The sequence below is a fragment of the Nematostella vectensis genome, chromosome 4 (genome assembly GCF_932526225.1).
Source record: "Nematostella vectensis chromosome 4, jaNemVect1.1, whole genome shotgun sequence".
NCBI classification, from domain to species: Eukaryota; Metazoa; Cnidaria; class Anthozoa; order Actiniaria; family Edwardsiidae; genus Nematostella; species Nematostella vectensis.
The window spans coordinates 13,162,268-13,180,572 of NC_064037.1; the positions used below are offsets into that span (position 1 = coordinate 13,162,268).

General features: G+C 40.8%; 4 protein-coding genes across 4 annotated transcripts; 1 reads left to right on the top strand and 3 right to left on the bottom strand.

Moving 5' to 3' along the window:
• Positions 1-86: 86 nt before the first annotated feature.
• On the bottom strand, positions 87-7,324 carry LOC5511079. The gene is made up of 5 exons (XM_001631419.3): positions 6,319-7,324; positions 4,933-5,612; positions 4,457-4,698; positions 3,279-4,016; positions 87-1,614 (listed from the first exon to the last, which is right to left on the bottom strand). The coding sequence occupies exons 1-5, from the start codon at positions 7,167-7,169 to the stop codon at positions 1,423-1,425; spliced, it is 2,703 nt and encodes a 900-aa protein (XP_001631469.2). The 5' UTR covers positions 7,170-7,324; the 3' UTR covers positions 87-1,422.
• Positions 7,325-7,571: 247 nt separating this feature from the next.
• On the top strand, positions 7,572-9,606 carry LOC116617550 (inosine-uridine preferring nucleoside hydrolase). The gene is made up of 2 exons (XM_032380306.2): positions 7,572-7,845; positions 8,705-9,606. The coding sequence occupies exons 1-2, from the start codon at positions 7,608-7,610 to the stop codon at positions 9,415-9,417; spliced, it is 951 nt and encodes a 316-aa protein (XP_032236197.2). The 5' UTR covers positions 7,572-7,607; the 3' UTR covers positions 9,418-9,606.
• LOC5511060 (actin-related protein 2/3 complex subunit 3) lies at positions 9,546-14,151 on the bottom strand. The gene is made up of 8 exons (XM_032380307.2): positions 14,007-14,151; positions 13,829-13,922; positions 13,550-13,626; positions 12,817-12,885; positions 12,115-12,241; positions 11,505-11,599; positions 10,380-10,451; positions 9,546-9,744 (listed from the first exon to the last, which is right to left on the bottom strand). The coding sequence occupies exons 1-7, from the start codon at positions 14,010-14,012 to the stop codon at positions 10,389-10,391; spliced, it is 531 nt and encodes a 176-aa protein (XP_032236198.1). The 5' UTR covers positions 14,013-14,151; the 3' UTR covers positions 9,546-9,744; positions 10,380-10,388.
• A 600-nt stretch (positions 14,152-14,751) lies between these two features.
• On the bottom strand, positions 14,752-16,705 carry LOC5511078 (neuropeptide S receptor). The gene has a single exon (XM_001631417.3). The coding sequence runs from the start codon at positions 16,312-16,314 to the stop codon at positions 15,085-15,087; it is 1,230 nt and encodes a 409-aa protein (XP_001631467.1). The 5' UTR covers positions 16,315-16,705; the 3' UTR covers positions 14,752-15,084.
• Between the last annotated feature and the right edge of the window lie 1,600 nt (positions 16,706-18,305).

The window sequence follows — 18,305 nt, forward strand, 5'->3', positions numbered from 1 at the left end:
TGACAATGCAAGACTTTTTGTGAAACTAGTCCTTTTGAATTGAAGCGGGCCACTTTGAATAATAAGAGGAAACTACGATAACAAACCAAGAACATGGAAACTTTATTCGACTTTACCTGGGAAATATCCAACTTATACAATATGGGATGCGGTACTGACATAAAACAAGCACAGCACTTCACAGATTCTGGTAAAAATAGTATTGCTTTATTTACTGTATATCCCAAGTGCCTCCGTCCCAACATAGAAAAAAAACTATAGATAACTGTGCCACATGATGACGATGTCCCATCAAATTTCAGCCCTTGATACAGCGTTTACAGAAAGCACCACAGCACGCTAAATATTACAGAAGTAGAACCAAAAGAGTGTACACTGATTAATGTGCTGTATTTGCATACTACCAATGCCTGAATTATCTACGAGTATCGATTTGGAAGCGCATCCGACAAAACGTGATACCTTCGCCATGAGCTCACGGTACATCTCAAAATTCACGAATTGATTCAATTGTTACCTGCCGTCGCTGATTGGTAAAGAAATAAAAAGAACACATAAAAAATGTTACTACTTTTGGGTCTCGTGCAATTGACACGTCAAGGTGCTGGTGGGTGCGCTGTAAACATGTATCTGTGTTAATGTGAACGCGTTGTAAACATGTCTCGGTGCTAATGTGAACGGGCTCTAAACATGTCTCAGTGGTAATCTAGGTAGGCTGTAAACATGTTTCGGTGTTAATGTAAACGCGCTGTAAACATGTCTCGGCGCTAATGTAAACGCGCTAAACATGTATCTGTGTTAATGGAACGCGTTGTAGACATGTCTCGGTGCTAATGTGAACGGGCTCTAAACATGTCTCAGTGGTAATGAGGCAGGCTGTAAACATATATAGGTGTTAATGTAAACGCGCTGTAAACATGTATCGGTGTTAATGTAAACGCGCTGTAAACATGTATCGGTGTTAATGTAAACGCGCTGTAAACATGTGTCGGTGTTAATGTGAACGCGTTGTAGAAATGTCTCGGTGCTAATGTGAACGGGCTATAAACATGTCTTGTTGCTAATGTAGGCAGGCTGTAAACATGTATAGGTGTTAATGTAAACGCGCTGTAAACATGTATCGGTGGTAATGTAAACGCGGTTGCAGACATGTCTCGGTGTTAATGAGAACGCGTTGAAGTAATGTCTTTCTGCTAATGTGAACACGGCATTAGATCAGAAGACATGAGCGAGAAATGTCAGGAGATTTATACCATGTTCTACAATGATATACAGCCTCAAGCTTTATGTAGAACGAGCCTTAAATTTGTAAAAGGCTGAGTCAAATCCGACAAGCCGAATGTTCACTTTCGGCCCAGCCACAGGACTCCCATCATCAGGAAAACGGTCTGTCCAGAGAGATGTTAGAGCCTGTGAGAGATGTCAGAGGGAGACGGCCGCATCCAGCTTAGCCTGAAGCTTGCCCGCCTCCTTTCTGATCTTCTTTCCCTCTTGCCAGTTGCCCTGCATCGTGTGCGCTATGCCAAGGACGGTCATCGCCCGCACCACCTCGGGGTGCTCCTCGCCATACATGTTCTTCAGTCCGGACACCGCTAGGTCCAGCATCTTACGACCCTACCGAGGAGAATTGACCTCATGTCAGCCGCACCTTTGTTTTGTTTTAATTCAACATTGGAAGACCAATCACGTAATGCAACCTCAAAATAATCAACTAAAACAAAGTTTTATACATCGTTTACAAACTTCAATCGAAAATTACGCAAAAGCATTTCCAAATAAGGTAATGGAAATTGATTTTCTCCTTCACTTTATATTTTTCTAAGATAACAAAATTGCAGGCGACAGAGACTTAAAGCCACATTGTCACCTGTTTACTTCCGGAGGTCCGACGGAAACCTCAACCGTTAAAAGACAAAAGAATCTATTAGAATCCGAGATATTTAACAGGTCATCCGCTCTAAATTATCGATCACATCCTCAAAGAAACTTCCAATAGACACACTGCTTTAAATATTTTGATATATTTTTAGCGTTCTCCATTAAAAATCATCGGAGATTATTACGTAATCGACCGGAAGTAAACTGGTGACAATGCGGCCTCAAGGTCTCGGTAAAGGTAAACGACGTGTCCGCGGAAAAAAAATATTGTCGCGCCGCAATTTTCACTACATGTACAAACTGTATTTCAAATAAAAGATAAAAGATTGAATTACCTCCTGCAAGGTTTTTTTTTTTCGCAATAGCTAATTCCGTGTTTAAGTTTTGAGGCCTCAAACTCAAAAGTACGGAGTTTACTCTAGAGCGTAACGCACCTTGTTCGCGTTATTGCGCATGCACTTGCACGTAATTGCATCTCAATGACAGATAGATGATCTACCAAAGTGTGTGAGGACATTTTGTTATTTGACACTGTCAACAAAATATGATGAATCAAAGCTGGAACTCTCATTTCTGGCGAATTTTGGACACGAAAAGTGCTATAAAAGCGATCTTCAGTCGAAAATCGAAAATTCCTCACACACTTTATGAAATGGCATAATTATCTATCAGACCACGAAAATTTGAAGGCGATATCTTAAAACCCGTCGCGAGGTTACGCCCGACAAGCTCGAGTTCTCGCCTCAAACTAATACGCTAGAAAAGTAAAAGATTTGGCGTGAATCCACGGTCAACAGGTCACGGGAAACAGCAAAGGCCCATTTTAGCCGTCTTAGAATGCGATTTATGGAATTCAAAAACTACAAAAACAAACAGTGGTGTCAAATTTACCTTTACCAAAACCTTAAAGAGCATATGATTTATCAGAAAAAAAAATAGATTGATAATCCTCATGAAAGCAGATATAGATCCATATTTTCTACCGATTTCCGGGTATTAATCCAACTCTCTTTACACACAAGATTGTATATTTTTGAAAAAAAATTGTTGATACTTTTGATTGTTTTGTTTAAGCATTTAGTAGAAAACCCTGTGAGAAAAAACGTTTTAAAATTGACTGAAAACAATACCCCATTTTATACGTCGTCACAAGGCGGCAGAAGTAAAGAAGATGACTTTTATATGTATATATCTGATATACCATCAACTTGCAGACAAGATTCAGCATATCGAACAAAAGTTGGGTATCCCCTCTTGCTTTGATGGTTCTAGTATACCAAAGTTAAAACGCGCAAAATAATAACTCTGGAAGGTATAAATAACGCGCCCTCACTCCTGCCCCGCCCGTCACTTACCTACCGTTACCTGGCATGCATCCTTTTACCAAAACATTGAATTACCTGGAATGCATCCCCACAAGATAAGTACGCATGACCAAGGTCAGCGAGGGCGCTGGCCACCTCGCACGCGAACCGCCGTCCCTCGATTTCGTCCGGAGTTGGCGGCGCCGCGGACTGCATATATGACAATGCACGCTCGATGTACTCCCTGCTTCTCTGCTTGAAACCAAGGTTACCATACACCGCACCGAGCGCTTCCATCGTGCGCGCAAATTCCAACGGCTTCTTATACTCGCCGGATTTCTTCCTCTGAAGGTCGTAGATATTGTATGCTCGCTCGAGCAGCCCGCGCGCCTTTTCAGGATTCTCTAGGGAGCTGTAGACATCTGCCATGCGAGTCAAAGTCGCTGCGACCTCCAGACTTGATTCGCCGAAGTGTTGGGTTTCTATTTGAAGCGCACGCTCAAGGGACGGAAGACTAGCTTCAAGGTTTCCTGCAGCGGTGTTGATCGAAGCGATGGCAGACAGCGCATGCGCACGACTTGCGTTCCCTAGGCTCTCGGGGGTGCTCACGGCCAGAATGTGGTCGAGGTGCGGCCTAAGGAGCCTGGCGAGTGTGCGGGTTTGGATGTCTTGGCTGCAGACGGATGAGGTACGACTGATGGTCGCTAGCACTCTGCTGGTATGACGCTGGTTGTGGTGGATGGCGTCGTGCTGCTTGATGGCTCTGTACTCTGGCAACATGCTGGTGCTAGTGTCGGCTCTGAATATAGCGCTGACGTCTGGATGTGGGAACACCTGAGGGAAAAATTAAACGTTCAAATTTCAATGTCAGTGGGGGACTTGTGCTAACAGGTCATGTGGCCGATTGGGTGGCAAACTTACACGTGCTCAGCGACAAGAAGCACCTTATTCAGCACTTTTTCTTGTTCATAGAAGGGTTAAGTTTCATCTAAAAAAATTTTCTCGTTCTCTGGTGTGATGGGTGCAGTCATTGCTGTGACTATTTTGGCTTGAATTTGCCACCTAGAAAGGTCATGTGATCCCTTAGCACAAGTCCCCTTCAGGAAGCTTTAAATAGCATATAATATAAGAAGTTCCCACATAGCCAGATACATCTAATCTACTGTGAAAATCTCAAACGCAACGTCTCATACCTGTTATACTTTGTTAAACATTGTATTAAAAAAAGGTGGAATATTCCTCCACAAACAACCCCTTAGTTTCCACCCATTTACCTGCTCTTGTTGGTCTGTTTGGGGATCAAATGTGCTGCTGCCCTGCTCAACTAGTCCATTCCTGTACTCTTGTAGGGTCCTCTGTGGATCAAACTTCCAAAGTCTCCTAAAGAATGAGCTATTTTGGTGCTTCTCCTCTGCCTGTTTGAGGTGCTGCTCCTCAAGCTGGGGTGCAGTGATTGACAGGTACAACTGGGACATCACTGAGTGGATAATGGGATTAACTCGCACAGTATGGATGCCTAGAAGTTAAACAAACCATACGGGAGACTACAGTTTTTGTATATATACTTCAGATTATTTATTTGAGCTAAACCTGTGACAAGGAAATTTCTCAGATCAATTAGAAATATAATTATTAGAATGGGAATATGTACTGTATACCATGGCCTGATTATTATACAGAATACATTGAATTCCAAAGATGTTGCGCATGCTTCTAATCCTTGTGTCATCACTCTCTCTATTTAACTTACCTCCTGGATCTATTCTTGCAATGGATATAAGTGGACATGTCTTCAACATATCTAGGATGCCATCCCCAATTGGAGCCATATCAAAAGGTGGTGGATAAAATATATCCATAATGGCCTTATAATTCTCCTTCACTGCTGTAGTGAAAGACTCCAAATTTTTAGCCAGGCGTTTGATGGATAAAAAGCTCTCTTGGACATTCTCCTCAGGCTCAGGGTGACTCTCAGTGCTGTCAGGGGCCGGCCCTGGTAAAATTGGTCCGCTCCTTGGTACACTTGGAAGCATAAACTCAGGGGCTCTTAGATGTAGTGTTATCAGGGTCGCTGGCAGAGGCCAGTCAGGGGAACATGTTCCTATGAGGTTAAAAGCATGAAGAAAATGTGGGGACATAGCAAGAACCTCTTTAGTCAACAAGGCTGCCACTGCATATGTCAAGACCTTGTTATCTGTCCTGCTACTATGATCTTTGACATTTTCGGCAGACTTTTCAAGCTCCTTGGAGAGCAGTTTTATAGAGTACTCAGGATTTTGCTTGAGCCTCCTGTTGATAAGGTTCCCTGCGCATGATACTGCTAGAGGGCTGTTGTCCAGCTTCCCTACTAGCTCCTCAGCTCCACCCATTCTGTCCTCGGGAAGTCCACTGAGATCTTGCAGCAGCTGAAGAGCATCAGGCTTGCTTAATCTGTGGAGATATAAACATTGTTTGTCTGTATTTCCTTGACTTTTATTATACAGTCAGTCTGTTTATGTCACTTTACTATAAAGTTTACATAGATACTGTAACTAACCTAGTGCTCAAAATACTGTACTTTGGTTAAAAAGGAAAAGAAATTTCAAAGGTAAAACAAACTCAGACATGCAAAAAACTAATGCTCTAATATCACAGAACACCCACCCAAAGGTGATATACAGTATGATACAAATTCAAATGTCTTTGTGTGTGAAGTGTTGGACTTGTATGTATAGAATGAACTGAGCCAGTCAATGCATCTGATAACAGGGCAGGTAGACCAATCTCCAGGATGCAGGTCATGAGCATGGTGCTTAGGGGATGGGAAGAGAGGATGGAGATCACCTCTGCGGACATCAGAACAGCACACCTCCAGGGGTAAATCTAGGGGGAGGGGGCGAACAGGCCCCCTAATTTTGGATATTTGGATTAAAAATGACAAAAAATATAAGTAAATCCACGGGAGAAAAATGAATCCAGCCTCCCCTTTCTTGAAGCCCCTGCTTCGTCCCCCCCCCCCCCCCCCCTCCTTTGGAACTCCTGGGCCCTCCCCAGACCTCTGCTCTGCGATTGGACAAGAAGGAGAGCTTGGGGAGGCAAAAGGCCTCTTCATAATTACCATATGGAAACACTATCTATATGATACACTACTACTCACCCTTTGTGAAGTTTATATACATTGTCCACCATTGACGATGCACTATTGTACGTTCCTGGATGAGTGACAATAATGGTCCCTTTTCCCCAAGAGTCCATAATCTCACTACCAAACAAATGTTCAAACAAATCTCTTTCTTTCAAGTCCTCAAGAATCAGAACCCAGTTGGGGTTTGCAACAAGTTTTTCCTTCACTGCATCAACAATCAAAGTCAACTGCTCATCACTGCTAAGGCTCACAAACTGTCTTCCTGTGTCTACTTTTTCAACCCAATCCTTCGCCTGACAACCTATAGCAATTGCAAACTTTTTCATGTCAAAAAGCATGGTTTCCACAGAAGTACTATTTATCGTCCCTATGAACAAGTTATGTGGCAAAAAATGGTAATGGGCCCCCTCTTTTTGAGCCAGTGCCTCTGCAAAAGATCTGGCAAGCTGGCGCTTCCCATAGCCAGAGGGTCCCTCTAAATGAATTATTGCCGTGCCACTTCTTTGCAAGGCCTTGTGTAAGACTTTTAGCTCCTCGATTTCAACTTTGCGCAGCTGTACCTTATGGTTAGGTAAAGGAGGGTAGCCCTGCACTACAATCCTCGATTTTTCCCGTTCCTTGTAAACATAACGGTAAATGATACCAGTTATTGTGGCAATTCCAACAATCCAATATTTCAGATTAGGGTTTTCTCTCCAAGATTTGAAAGAATTCCCTTGGCTAGAACCATTTGTAATGTCCTCTTCGGGTTTGGATGACAAAAACCTCTTGCGTGTTAATACTTGGGTTGCAGATCGGTTTTGTAGATATCTCGAGGTGATGGCGCGGGAGGCAAAACGACAACTCCGCAGGTATCGATACATTTTCCAACCAAAATTTTAAGGAAAACCAATGCTAGAGGCATCAAAACAGCTTTAAAGTGAGTAGTTAATAAACATAAGAGCTCTAGAGGTTAAAAACTCTGCAAATCTTCAGGTGTTTCGGACTTGGTCTTTCGTCCGCCATCTTTGACAAAATCACGTGTATCTATAACCCCAGTCTCTACTCTTCAACAGGTAACCCAAACCCAACAGTTTTCAGAATTGCACAATTATATTTTATTTCGTTGGTTAAAAAATAATAATCAAGATTTGCTTCTCCCAGCCAATGTTGGCCTACCCCTCTTTTTGGCCATAGGAATACATGGATGCTAGGGTGGAAAGTCTCACCCTACCCCCCTTTTCATTACGCATGTGACCGTTTTGCGTTCACCCACCCCCTGTTAGTCTGCTTTCAAGGGTATTTGGACCATTATTCGAAAGATGGCGGACTCGAGGCCGGATTCTCAGCGTCCAAAGGTTATTATTGACTGTGATGTTGGTATAGACGACGCGCAAGCCATTTTTATTGCCCTGTCACAAAATGTCGACGTCGTAGCTATTACGTGTGTAGCGGGAAATGTTGAAATAGGCAAGGTGTCCAGAAACTGTCTACGAGTTCTCGACGTTTGTGGACGAACTGATATTCCTGTCTACAAGGGCGCTACAAAAGGCCTGCTAGGTAAGCGTCTGTGGACTAGCCTGTGAAGTAGACATATAACCAACTGTTTGAAAGACCCGGTATAGTGATGAGCACGCAAGTGTCGGATATGCCCGAGGACCTTTTCAAGTTGCTGGTTCAAGTGTGTGTGTGTGTGTGTGTGGGGGGGGGGAGGGGGGGGGGGGGTAATGGAAGAAGTACGCTAGAAACAATCACGCACCGTATTTTTGAAGAAGCTCATATGTAGGTGAAAATTTATCATGATAAAGGGGGCTTCGCTACAAAGAATGTATGAAAAAGTCTGTCATGTAAGGGGGCGAAAGCCCCCCCCCCCCCCCCCCCCGTGCGTAGCCCTTGACAATGGAGTCACAATTTTAACCAGACCTTCTCCCCTTTATATGTGTCATGTCAAGTTTGTTCTATATTTTCAATGGATTCTTACAATTTGATCCATGCCTAGCTTTATATGCCTTTTGGAGCATCTTCAGAATACACATCAACAATTGTTCTACAAAAGAACTTCACATTTTAACTTCTAAAGAACCAGGCATTACTGTAATGATTTTTTTCCGGGGCGGGGGGGGGGAAGGGCTCACAAGAACATTTGTTTTTGACTGAAACATAACACAAACACCTGATAATAGCTTTATTGGAACAGAAAGGGGGTACAGGCCCCCTGGGGCACCTCTTGTAGCCAGGGTTGGGAGAGGAGGGGAATTGCAGCCCTCAAACATCCCTGGCTGCCAGGGGCATGCTTGCCCTAGTGGCCACATTCATCACCCATCAAAAAATTGTCTTGGGAAATGCTGCTGGACCTTGTGCACTATAACTTTGTATTTGATAAATTAATTAAATAATAATTTGTCACTCCTTTCCCTAGGCCACACATTTGATTTGCCTGGCTACCATGGGGTGGATGGTCTAGGAGATGCTACTGATGCCAAGGAACCTGACTTGACACTTCTTCAGAAGGGCCATGCTGTGTCTGCGATGCTTGACATTGTGAGAAAACTCCCTGGTGAAGTCACCATAATAGCTCTTGCCCCCCTGACAAACCTTGCCTTAGCTTGTAGAATGGATCCAGAGTTCAGTAGGAACCTTAAAGCAATATACATGATGGGAGGTAACCATCACGGCGTCGGAAACCACTTCATTTCAGCCGAGTTCAATTTTGGTGTTGACCCTGAAGCAGCCTTTGTTGTCCTAAATGAATTCAAGTGTCCAATGACAATAATCACATGGGAGTTTTGCCAGGAGAATCCAGTCGGTTGGGAATTTTTCAATCATTACATTGATCTGCCAACCAAGAAGTCTCAATTTATCAAGAGTATAAGTGGAAAGGTGAAAGAATTTGAGAAGGGTGGTCCCTGGTTGACGTGTGACCCATTTGCAGTGGCTGTAGCAGTCTGTCCTAACATCGTTAAGAAGGCGAAGATGGTGCATGCAACTATTGAGTTGGAAGGCAAGGTGACAAGAGGGCAGATGGTAGTGGATTGGCGTGGTGTCCTCAAAAAGGACTGCAATGTGAGGCTCGTTGAGGAGGTTGATCTTGAAATGTTTAAGGCGCTACTCATAGAGTCTGTCCAGTACTGAAAATAATGAACTCCTATGCATTTTTTTTTTCATAACCGGTCATTTTGTATCTATTCAAAAAATTGCTAAGATATTAATTTTCTCTAAAATGCTTCATATTTATAGTAAATCAAAAATCTGTTCAGCTATTTTATGAAATATGTTTTATTACAAAGTATAAAGTCAATAATACAATACATTTCCAAAGCATAAACTGTAATGGCACTTATTGTTACTAGCATGTTATTATTTTGATTTGTATTTAGCTACGGTATCTGATGTCTATGAAGTGTGATTTGCAACATGTGCCTGGAATTGCATTGCTATGAAAATAAAAGGATCTTCCACCTGAAAAAAAAAAAGAAAAACATAACATTTACTTTTTTTCTTAAGTAGGAGATCGGCTCTATTTCTAGTTATCACAGGTCTCATTAGGGGACTGCATCAGGGCTAATAGAAATAAGATAAAAGATGGGCATCTTTTGCAGGGTTAAGTGTACAGGAAAACAATTGGGAGAGCCAAGGCAGGGGTAATACCAGAAAAGTAGGTCCTGACATGTTAATATGAACATGCACCAAAGCTAGATGTGCTAGACAAGAATGTAGGAACCAGCTCTATCTTTGATCTGTATATGTCAACAAGCATGTTTTGCCATGCGCAAGAAAAAAGGATAACCTGCAACACCCATCTAATGTGCAGTTCTAAGTATCTGCTCTGTCTATTGTATGGGTGTGTCGACAAGCATGTTTGACTAAATGGGAGAGAAAAGCCAACCTGTCATGCCCACCTGATGCATTAAGTACCTGCCCTGTGTATATGTATGTAGGTGTCAACAAGCATGTTTGGCTAAGGGTAAGGGAAGGGGGTATCCTTCAACTCCCACCTACTGTAATGCACTAAGTATTTGCTCTGTCTATTATATGTTGAAATGCATCTTTGGGTTTATGTGAAGGAAAAACGACAGCCGGTCATGCAGGCATACCTGATCATTCTACTGCCCAGGGGCTGACAAACTCTTGTCCATAAACTTTCTCTTAACAAAGCACATCCACCACTAGAATGAAAATAGAATTTTGTCAAGAACTATTGCAACACATTCCAGGGGTGTCAACAGTGTTGAGAAGTAACTTTTCAGAGTTGATAGATTTGGTCAATTCTTTATATTTTTATCTTCCAAATGGTAAGTGGTTCGTATGGACCCCATAAAACATGCGTTCGCACGAATAAATCAAATTTGTAATATTGGGGTATTTTGGGCAACCTTTGGAAAAAAGCCTGTGAACTGGAAGGCTTGGGTCCAGTCATTTGTGATGTAGATAGAGATGTCAACCAAATTACATGAGAAAACATGTGCAAGCTTAACCAGTTCCCGTTTTCATGTCTTCTTAGTTATTGCTGAAGAAGTTGTGTGGTTACAACTTTTACCATCATCTTTATATCTCAACCTGGTAGTCAAATGATTATTTAACTTCAGGAAACAAATCTGCAAAATTTAGCAGATATTTTTTAGTCTTTGAATTGTGCATGCGCGTTGCATTCGCAATCAAGAATGGCAACATTCCTACGAGCGGGCACTGTTTTTGAAACCTACAACAAAATGATATTTTCTTTTTTCACATACAATTCTTGACTTTAAATTATTCTTCCCTTCATTGTGGGTAGCATTGCAATAGAAAACAATTGGTGGTATTGCCATCTCTGAATTTTAACAGATTTAAGGAAAATATGTTGTTTCAGATTTTGCCAAAACTTGGAATTATTCACTCGATTCAATCTCCTTTCGCGCGGCCAGGAAAAGTACTGTAGAAAATTCAAATTTCAATCAAATTCAATTCCCTTGCAATTGATTTGTTTCATTTTGGGGTTAAAAATCCAACTTTAAAAAAAACTGTGTTATATGTATATGTCATTTGGACAATGGGTTCATTACATTGTACACATATTTATATACATTTATATAAGTCACATATTTATTGATATTTCAACCATCAAAAAATGTGAGGTTGAAATGTATTTTAATTTTTAAGTTCTATCTTGTGTTGAAACAGGAAGTAATAGAGCCCCATATTGTATATATGAACACCTGAGGAAAGCATGCAAGACTTACTTTAGTTGGTTTGTCAGTCTGAGGGTCAAACACTTTCTCCACCAGTCGCTGGCCAAGTTCTTGTCTTAGTTGTGTCAAATATGCTCTCATGTTGTCTGCAATGATCAGTGATAACATGCCCTTTTAGATACAGAGGTACATACTGTAGTACTGTAAAAGCTCTATAAAAGCCACATTGTCACCAGTTTACTTCCAGTCGATTACAAAACAATTTTTGAAAAATATATCTAAAAAAATTATAAAATCAGTGTGTCTATTGGAAGTTTCTTTGAGGATGTGATTGATAATTTAGAGCAGATGGCCTGTTAAATAGCCTGAATTCTAATAGATGCTTCTGATGAGGTTGCTGTCAGCCAGCCAGTGACTGCAATAAGTCCAAGCATTGATAGTGTAACAGATCTTTTTAACATTTTGAAACCCCATGGCCAGACTTTTCAACTGTATCCGAGGTTACCATATTTACTCGAATACTGTAAGTACCTCCCTCGAATAAGTGCCTCCCCTGAATAAGCCCCCCCTTGGAACCAAAACTATCGGATAAATTATGGTATCTCAGGTACATAAGGGGGTAAGTGATGGAATAAAACCCTGGTCTAGCTGCACACTGTACCTGCTTCTTGTTTATTTGCTGGTTTTTGGTACATGGCATTCAGAGGAAAGCCAGCATCACCAGGCAAATGGAAGTTTGCCATGGCAAGGGTTTTCATCTCCTTCTTGGCTTGCTCTTTACTCTGGATCTGAGATTGCATATTGAACATTAGGACCATATTTCAGGGATAGGTAAGATATAATGAATATGACATAACACACAATTTGTCTCAGTTAAATTAGATGTTACTAATATACCAAGGGCAAACCAGACGAAATGTCATGTATCAAATATTATCTAAAATGGAACCAGATCAATTTATGACAACAACTTCAAGAAATTGGCTTTATTACAGATATATTCGGTAAACAAATTAAAGATAATATTCGATACAAAAACATTTCGTCTGGTTTGCCCGCGAATATACATAGCAAAATCTCTGAATTAATACAACTCCCAAATTCGAGGTTTGTCTAACATAAAAAAACTGCCCCAATGTTTATAGTACCTCACACAAAATACTGTACAAACATTACAATTAATGTTGAGTGAAGTCACTGTAAGTTTTATGTGCAATAAACCTTAAAAACTCTGAAAAACAGTTTTAAAGTTATGGCCTAATGAAAATGTCAAGGACTTCTATGGAAAATTCATCAAATACTGTAGAGGCTCATATAATAACAACAGAATTTTTTTTTTAATTAATGGCCATCAACAACTTACTCTCTGAAGCTTTTTTAAACACTCTGATACATAAAGGGTGAGATAGATCAGAACTCTGTCAGCTTCACTCTGCAATAAAAAGAAATTGCATTTTCTTTGTATCTAATGGCTCGTTCTATAGAAATCAAGGTGTGATGTCCAATTGGGAATTCTTTATGGATGGGTATTCTGAAGTTACTCCCAAGGAATGATATACAGTAGTACCAGAAATACAAACTACATTACAGAGATGCAAGCTCTCTCAAAATTAGTATTATACTTGAGTCCCTGGCCATATATTTTACCAATCAATGTTCTTAGCTGAAAATCCTCAGGTGACTTCAGCTTTCATTGATTGTCCAATAATAATCATGCATTTTGAATATTGATTGATTGATTCTGATGATCTATTCTCCTTGATCAATTATACCAAATATGATTGAACTACAGTCATATTGAATGTTTAAAAAGGTGGGAAAAAACAGCAGCCTCCTGAGAGATTCACTTTCTAAAAACAAAGTTGAATAAATGAATGTGTCTGGTAAAAGAGGTACATAGGATAAAGAAAAGAAAATCGATTCATAGGGGAACATAATGTCAATGTTTCTTTATCTACACACTCAACCTCAGTTATGTCAGGGAGTTTTTTCACTACTCCCTGGTTATGTATTATACATCTCAGATCTGACACTATTTGATATCATTAAGATTGTCAACATGAATGATGAGGGTCCACCGTAAACACGTATAGTACCTTTATTTCGTAGCTTTTGAAGAAAACATTCGCTTTAAAATAGTATAGCGTTTCATCCACAATGTCAGCACTGCCATCTACAACCGAATAATGACCATCAACAATCAGTGGGACAGGATTTGTGCTAGTGCATTTGTGTTATATAGAGATTTTACTACACACATAACAAAACAGCAAAGATTCACACAAGCATAAAAGAAAAGGGAAAGAAAAGGGAAAATATCTTATAGGCTCAAATGACGGCTATAATACAGATAAATTAATTCTAACATGTCTCACCTCCCGAAGGAGCTGGTCCCTTGAAACTCGAATTTAGAGGTAACAGCGCCATATTGCCCACAGACAGCGGGGCCGAAAGTGAAGAATGGTATGCCTTCAGTCGCAAAACAAGCCATTAAAACATTTAATAGATTAATTTGGGTGTTATTCCTTGCCTTAAAAAGGGGAATATACTTACCGGCATGATTGGAAAGCAAAAGAATCACTTATTTGTGAAGTTTGCTTCAGAGGAAGTGGCTCTGTTACTCCCCAATATTACCCAGAAGTCATTGCGATCGGTCTTCCGCATTCCCATGATCCTGTTCAACATTACACAGGGTACCCATTCTCCTTTGCCCGGACGATGAAGGGCTACACACCCAAAATCACTTTATTTCTTTGTTTTAACAGAGGCGTAAAGCATTTCGACCTTGGATTGATTTATTTTCCACCACACCTACACAGACCACCTAGTTATTCCTAAGCTTGTCTGTCGTCTTTCTAGCCATACCATGTTACCCATAATAAGACTCACCAGGACCGCTTAGGATTGGCTGAGGAAAAAGCATAGTATTTGAGGCCGCGCGTGTACCCTGCGCGGCCTCCCTGTTCACGCACTGAGTCCCCTAAGAAAGAAAGCGCTGGAAAATGTCAACGGCGTGGTGGGGGACTGCTATCCGCAGGTCGCGGAACTTGAAGGTGCGTGAGCTATACTGAGTAAGTCTTTATGGGGGACCGACCATTTGATATCTGACAACGGATATCCCCTCCATCCCTCCCCTCCCCCCCCCCCCCCCCCTACAAAAAATAGCCAGCCAAGCAGGCCAGCCTAAAAAATAAAATATTCTTTGGATGAAGGGCACCGAAAAGCAAGCCAACTGGCCGCGTAAAAAACAATATCAGCAGGGAAAATATATGTCACTCCTCGTAAGATATCAAATTTGAACAGTCGGTTCTATTTTAGGTACTCAGACAGGTCACGAGTAACTGCATAGTCTTCGGCTTCTTTATATACACTGTGTTTTCGCAGTTATTGTTTTGTCATTAGTTTTGCTTTAATGTCGCCATTAAATAACCTTCCAATAATTCCAGTTTTTAACTTTACGGCGACAGCTTTCTCCTTTTTTTATTGAAAGTATGAGGTGATGGAAGAATTCGGAATGGGCTAATGGCGCTGTTGTTCTATAAAGATGTAGCAGTTTATTGAATATACTATTTGTTAACTTTAGCATAAGATGTATTTTTTTTTAGGGTCTAGATACACTGGGAATTAAAGTTCAAATATTCGAACTTCTAGACGTAAACATGCCCATGCTGCGATATCGACGAGTGTTGGCGATCATCTCAACAAGTTTATCCGTGTTAAAGCTGGGTGTTTTGTATAAACGCTGATCTAGCCCTCCAGAGCAAAGTAATGGTTCTTTGATCTCCGTAGATGAGTCAACCGACATTTGATAAAGTCCAATCTTGCTGACGTTCAACTCGCTCAGTTTCCCCCGAGTGCACCTCTCAGAGGCGTGCGCTACTTGTTCGACATTCCTCTTTCGACATCGACAAAGTTGATCGCGGATTGCGCTGTCAAAGAAACTATAAATAGCTGGGTTTATGCAAAGTTTCGCCAATGCCAGAAACGACGACAAATCGTGCAATGTCTGTAAAGTGACGTCGAATCGAAAGTCGTAAAAAGTTCGCGTGATATAAAGAGACACCAGTGGTGTCCAGCAGAAAAGATATGTTGACATGACAATGAGATTCATGACTACCGCTCGCCGTTTAGCTACGGGTACGATATTAGAGTCCATTGCTGTAGTGTAACTACGATGTATTGGCCCTGGATAACCTGGTGTTTTTTTGGGAGAAACTCCGACCTTCGCCACTCTAACCGGATGTGGCTTTCCAGTACGAAGCAATCGCGACGTGATGATAACGTAGGCTATTGTGACAGCCAGTACAGGGAGTATAGTATTCAACCATAATTGAATTAAAGAGTACATTTTATCAAGCTGGGTAAAGTCTTGATTGAAGTCTTGTTCGCATTGTAGTAAAAGCGCTGCAGGTTGATGAGTGGCGCCGAGGACATAGTAAAGAACGGGACTTGAAAAAAGCAGCGGGTAACACCATGAAAAGACAATCATGTGCTTAGCTTGTCGTCGGGTGATCTTTGATAGAGGATGAAATACCGAACAGTATCGGTCCACGCTTAACATTAGTAACGACATCACAGCCGCACCCAAGGCTACGGACTGAACGTACTCGAAAAGCTTGCAAAATGGACTCCCAGAAACCAGGTCCCCGTCAAGTCCACGCTCGATTTTAATGGGAATGGCGACGACAGCAATGACAATCTCACTGACCGCTAAATTGACGATAATATGGTTCATGGCGGACATTCTTTGTGAGTGAACACCGCAATAGCAGACAAGGAAATTTCCAGTGATGCTAACAAGTAAAATAAGAACAAGAATCACCGTTTTTCCAACAACAAAACTTTCGTCGTCGATTTCCATGTTGTCTTTTTTACTTAATGACGAAATTTCTTTAAGAATAACCAATGCCCTGTAACTTCACCATTAAAACGATACCCAGTTGATCTTCAGTAATCCACACGGAGTTTAAGACGTCCTTTAACTCTCTCTATCAAAATCAATTTTCTTTACACTCCGACACTTGCATTTGTTTGTTTTTACCGAGTCTAGTTCTTGTTTACGGTGACGAGTTTACAATTGTAATACGATGAAGTTATTTAATGATGGTGACTCACCCGTTCAGCTCTGTCAGTGGATTAATGTGAACAAAACACAGCCGATGGTACCAGCCACGTCACCCAAGCGAGACTTTATACGGACCAGCGGTTTTACCAGCGAAACTGAAAGGCATACAACGCTTTTGATTGGTTAATGCATCGAAACCAACTTTTAGTGCTCATAGCCCCGAACCATTGCTGAACCATATGGTATAAAATCGTATTACGAAGGGATATCGTTCGCTTCACTCGAATTATTACGGTCATTACAGAGATAAACTATGCTTTATCATAAACTACTATGAACATCTGAAGATGGAAATCGAGTTTTCTTTTTTGGCAGGTTGTGGTTTGGTGGCTGTATTATCCGATCAAAAAACGTTTTTGTCAAAACAAGATCCTCTTGGTTGTTTTCTTGGTTGTTGTATAATATTTTGCGAGAATATTACTTCAATTAAGAAAAAGGCAAATATTTTTATAAAGAGAGATGATTATTACTACATTTGTCAAAGAATAACAGCTTTTTTTTAATCTGTCACTCGTAAAAGTAAACATAGCAAATAGCTTTTATTTAGCCAGTACGATGCCATAGTGGGGCAATTTTGATCGTTGCTTTCATGATAAAAAATTTTAATTCTTTCATATATGAATTCCAGTCTCGTAAGCTCATGCTACTTAAGAGTGTGCACGACTCTTCCCGAAAGCGTAACGCAGGCGCAAAAATTTCTCGCATTGTCAGTCAATCGCAACGAGATCATGGATAAGGATAAGGAGTTAATCGAGGTATTTAGCCGTAGAATCCCCCTTATTATTACTTTGCCCTTAGAAAATTCAACATGCTTTTGCAATAAAAAAATATTTTTTTTAATAAAATTGCCATAAACAGGAATGCATTTTTTAAAAGAAAAGTGCGATCTGTCGCGGAATTTCCTTCAGTTCCTTGTTATCCTGGTGGGAAATGTTTTCGAGTAAAACCTTATCATTAAAAGTTTTTTTTTTCAAGCTTTATAAGAAAACAAAAAAGCAACAATGGAACTCTACGGTGGTGCGTTTGGATAAAAACCTGTGTAATTTTTTTTTTTTTTTTCATTTTCAACTCATGATTTTATCTCTGTACGTACTCAGGTGCGACTCGGTAAATGCAGAACTCTTAAAATACATATTTTAAAAAAATCAATTCAACTGTTTTGATAATTACCATACATATTGTGTATATAATGTCCGGCCTATCAAATTGTAAGATAATTAATTTCGAATGTTGCTATGGTAGCGGTTGACATAGCTACAGTACCTAATGAATAACGAGTGTGCTTATATAACTAAAATCATTTGGGTAGTATTCGACCGACGATCCCACAATAAGAAAAGACGCACTTGGCGGCCAAGGGGGGGGGGGGGATGCGCGGCGCACCCTTGTGCATCTACCTTAATATTTTCTTATCTTAAGTCCTGACCTAAATGCGCATTGAAGTTTTATTTGCATCTAGGCTTCAGTTTTATAGGTAACGACACTTTCAACCACGTTGCAGATGCAAGGGCATTTTCCTCAGGGCACGGGCGCTTTTTTGTGACAGGAAAATATATTGTTCTCGTTCCCTTGCTACCTACTATCAACAAACTTTGCGTAATCTTTATTTTTGTAAAGGAGAATAAAGAATGAAGCACGCATTTCTACCTAAACTTGTTACATTTGCGCTCCTCCGACGAGCTCTGTTCTGTCCCACCCTATACCAGGCCCCTACACCCTAGGTGAAC

Bases quoted from the DNA above. Each gene is read 5' to 3' on its own strand.
- LOC5511079 (XM_001631419.3), bottom strand. From the start codon at position 7,169: ATGTATCGATACCTGCGGAGTTGTCGTTTTGCCTCCCGCGCCATCACC. The intron at 4,699-4,932 runs GTAAGTTAAATA...TTTAACTTCTAG, and splicing joins TGCAAGAATAGATCCAGGAG to GCATCCATACTGTGCGAGTT. The intron at 1,615-3,278 runs GTAATTCAATGT...TCTCCTCGGTAG, and splicing joins CTTGTGGGGATGCATTCCAG to GGTCGTAAGATGCTGGACCT.
- LOC116617550 (XM_032380306.2), top strand. From the start codon at position 7,608: ATGGCGGACTCGAGGCCGGATTCTCAGCGTCCAAAGGTTATTATTGAC. The intron at 7,846-8,704 runs GTAAGCGTCTGT...TCCTTTCCCTAG, and splicing joins CGCTACAAAAGGCCTGCTAG to GCCACACATTTGATTTGCCT.
- LOC5511060 (XM_032380307.2), bottom strand. The intron at 11,600-12,114 runs GTACAGTGTGCA...TGATCATTGCAG, and splicing joins AGCAAATAAACAAGAAGCAG to ACAACATGAGAGCATATTTG. The intron at 10,452-11,504 runs GTAAGTCTTGCA...TTTTCATTCTAG, and splicing joins AGACTGACAAACCAACTAAA to TGGTGGATGTGCTTTGTTAA.
- LOC5511078 (XM_001631417.3), bottom strand. From the start codon at position 16,314: ATGGAAATCGACGACGAAAGTTTTGTTGTTGGAAAAACGGTGATTCTT.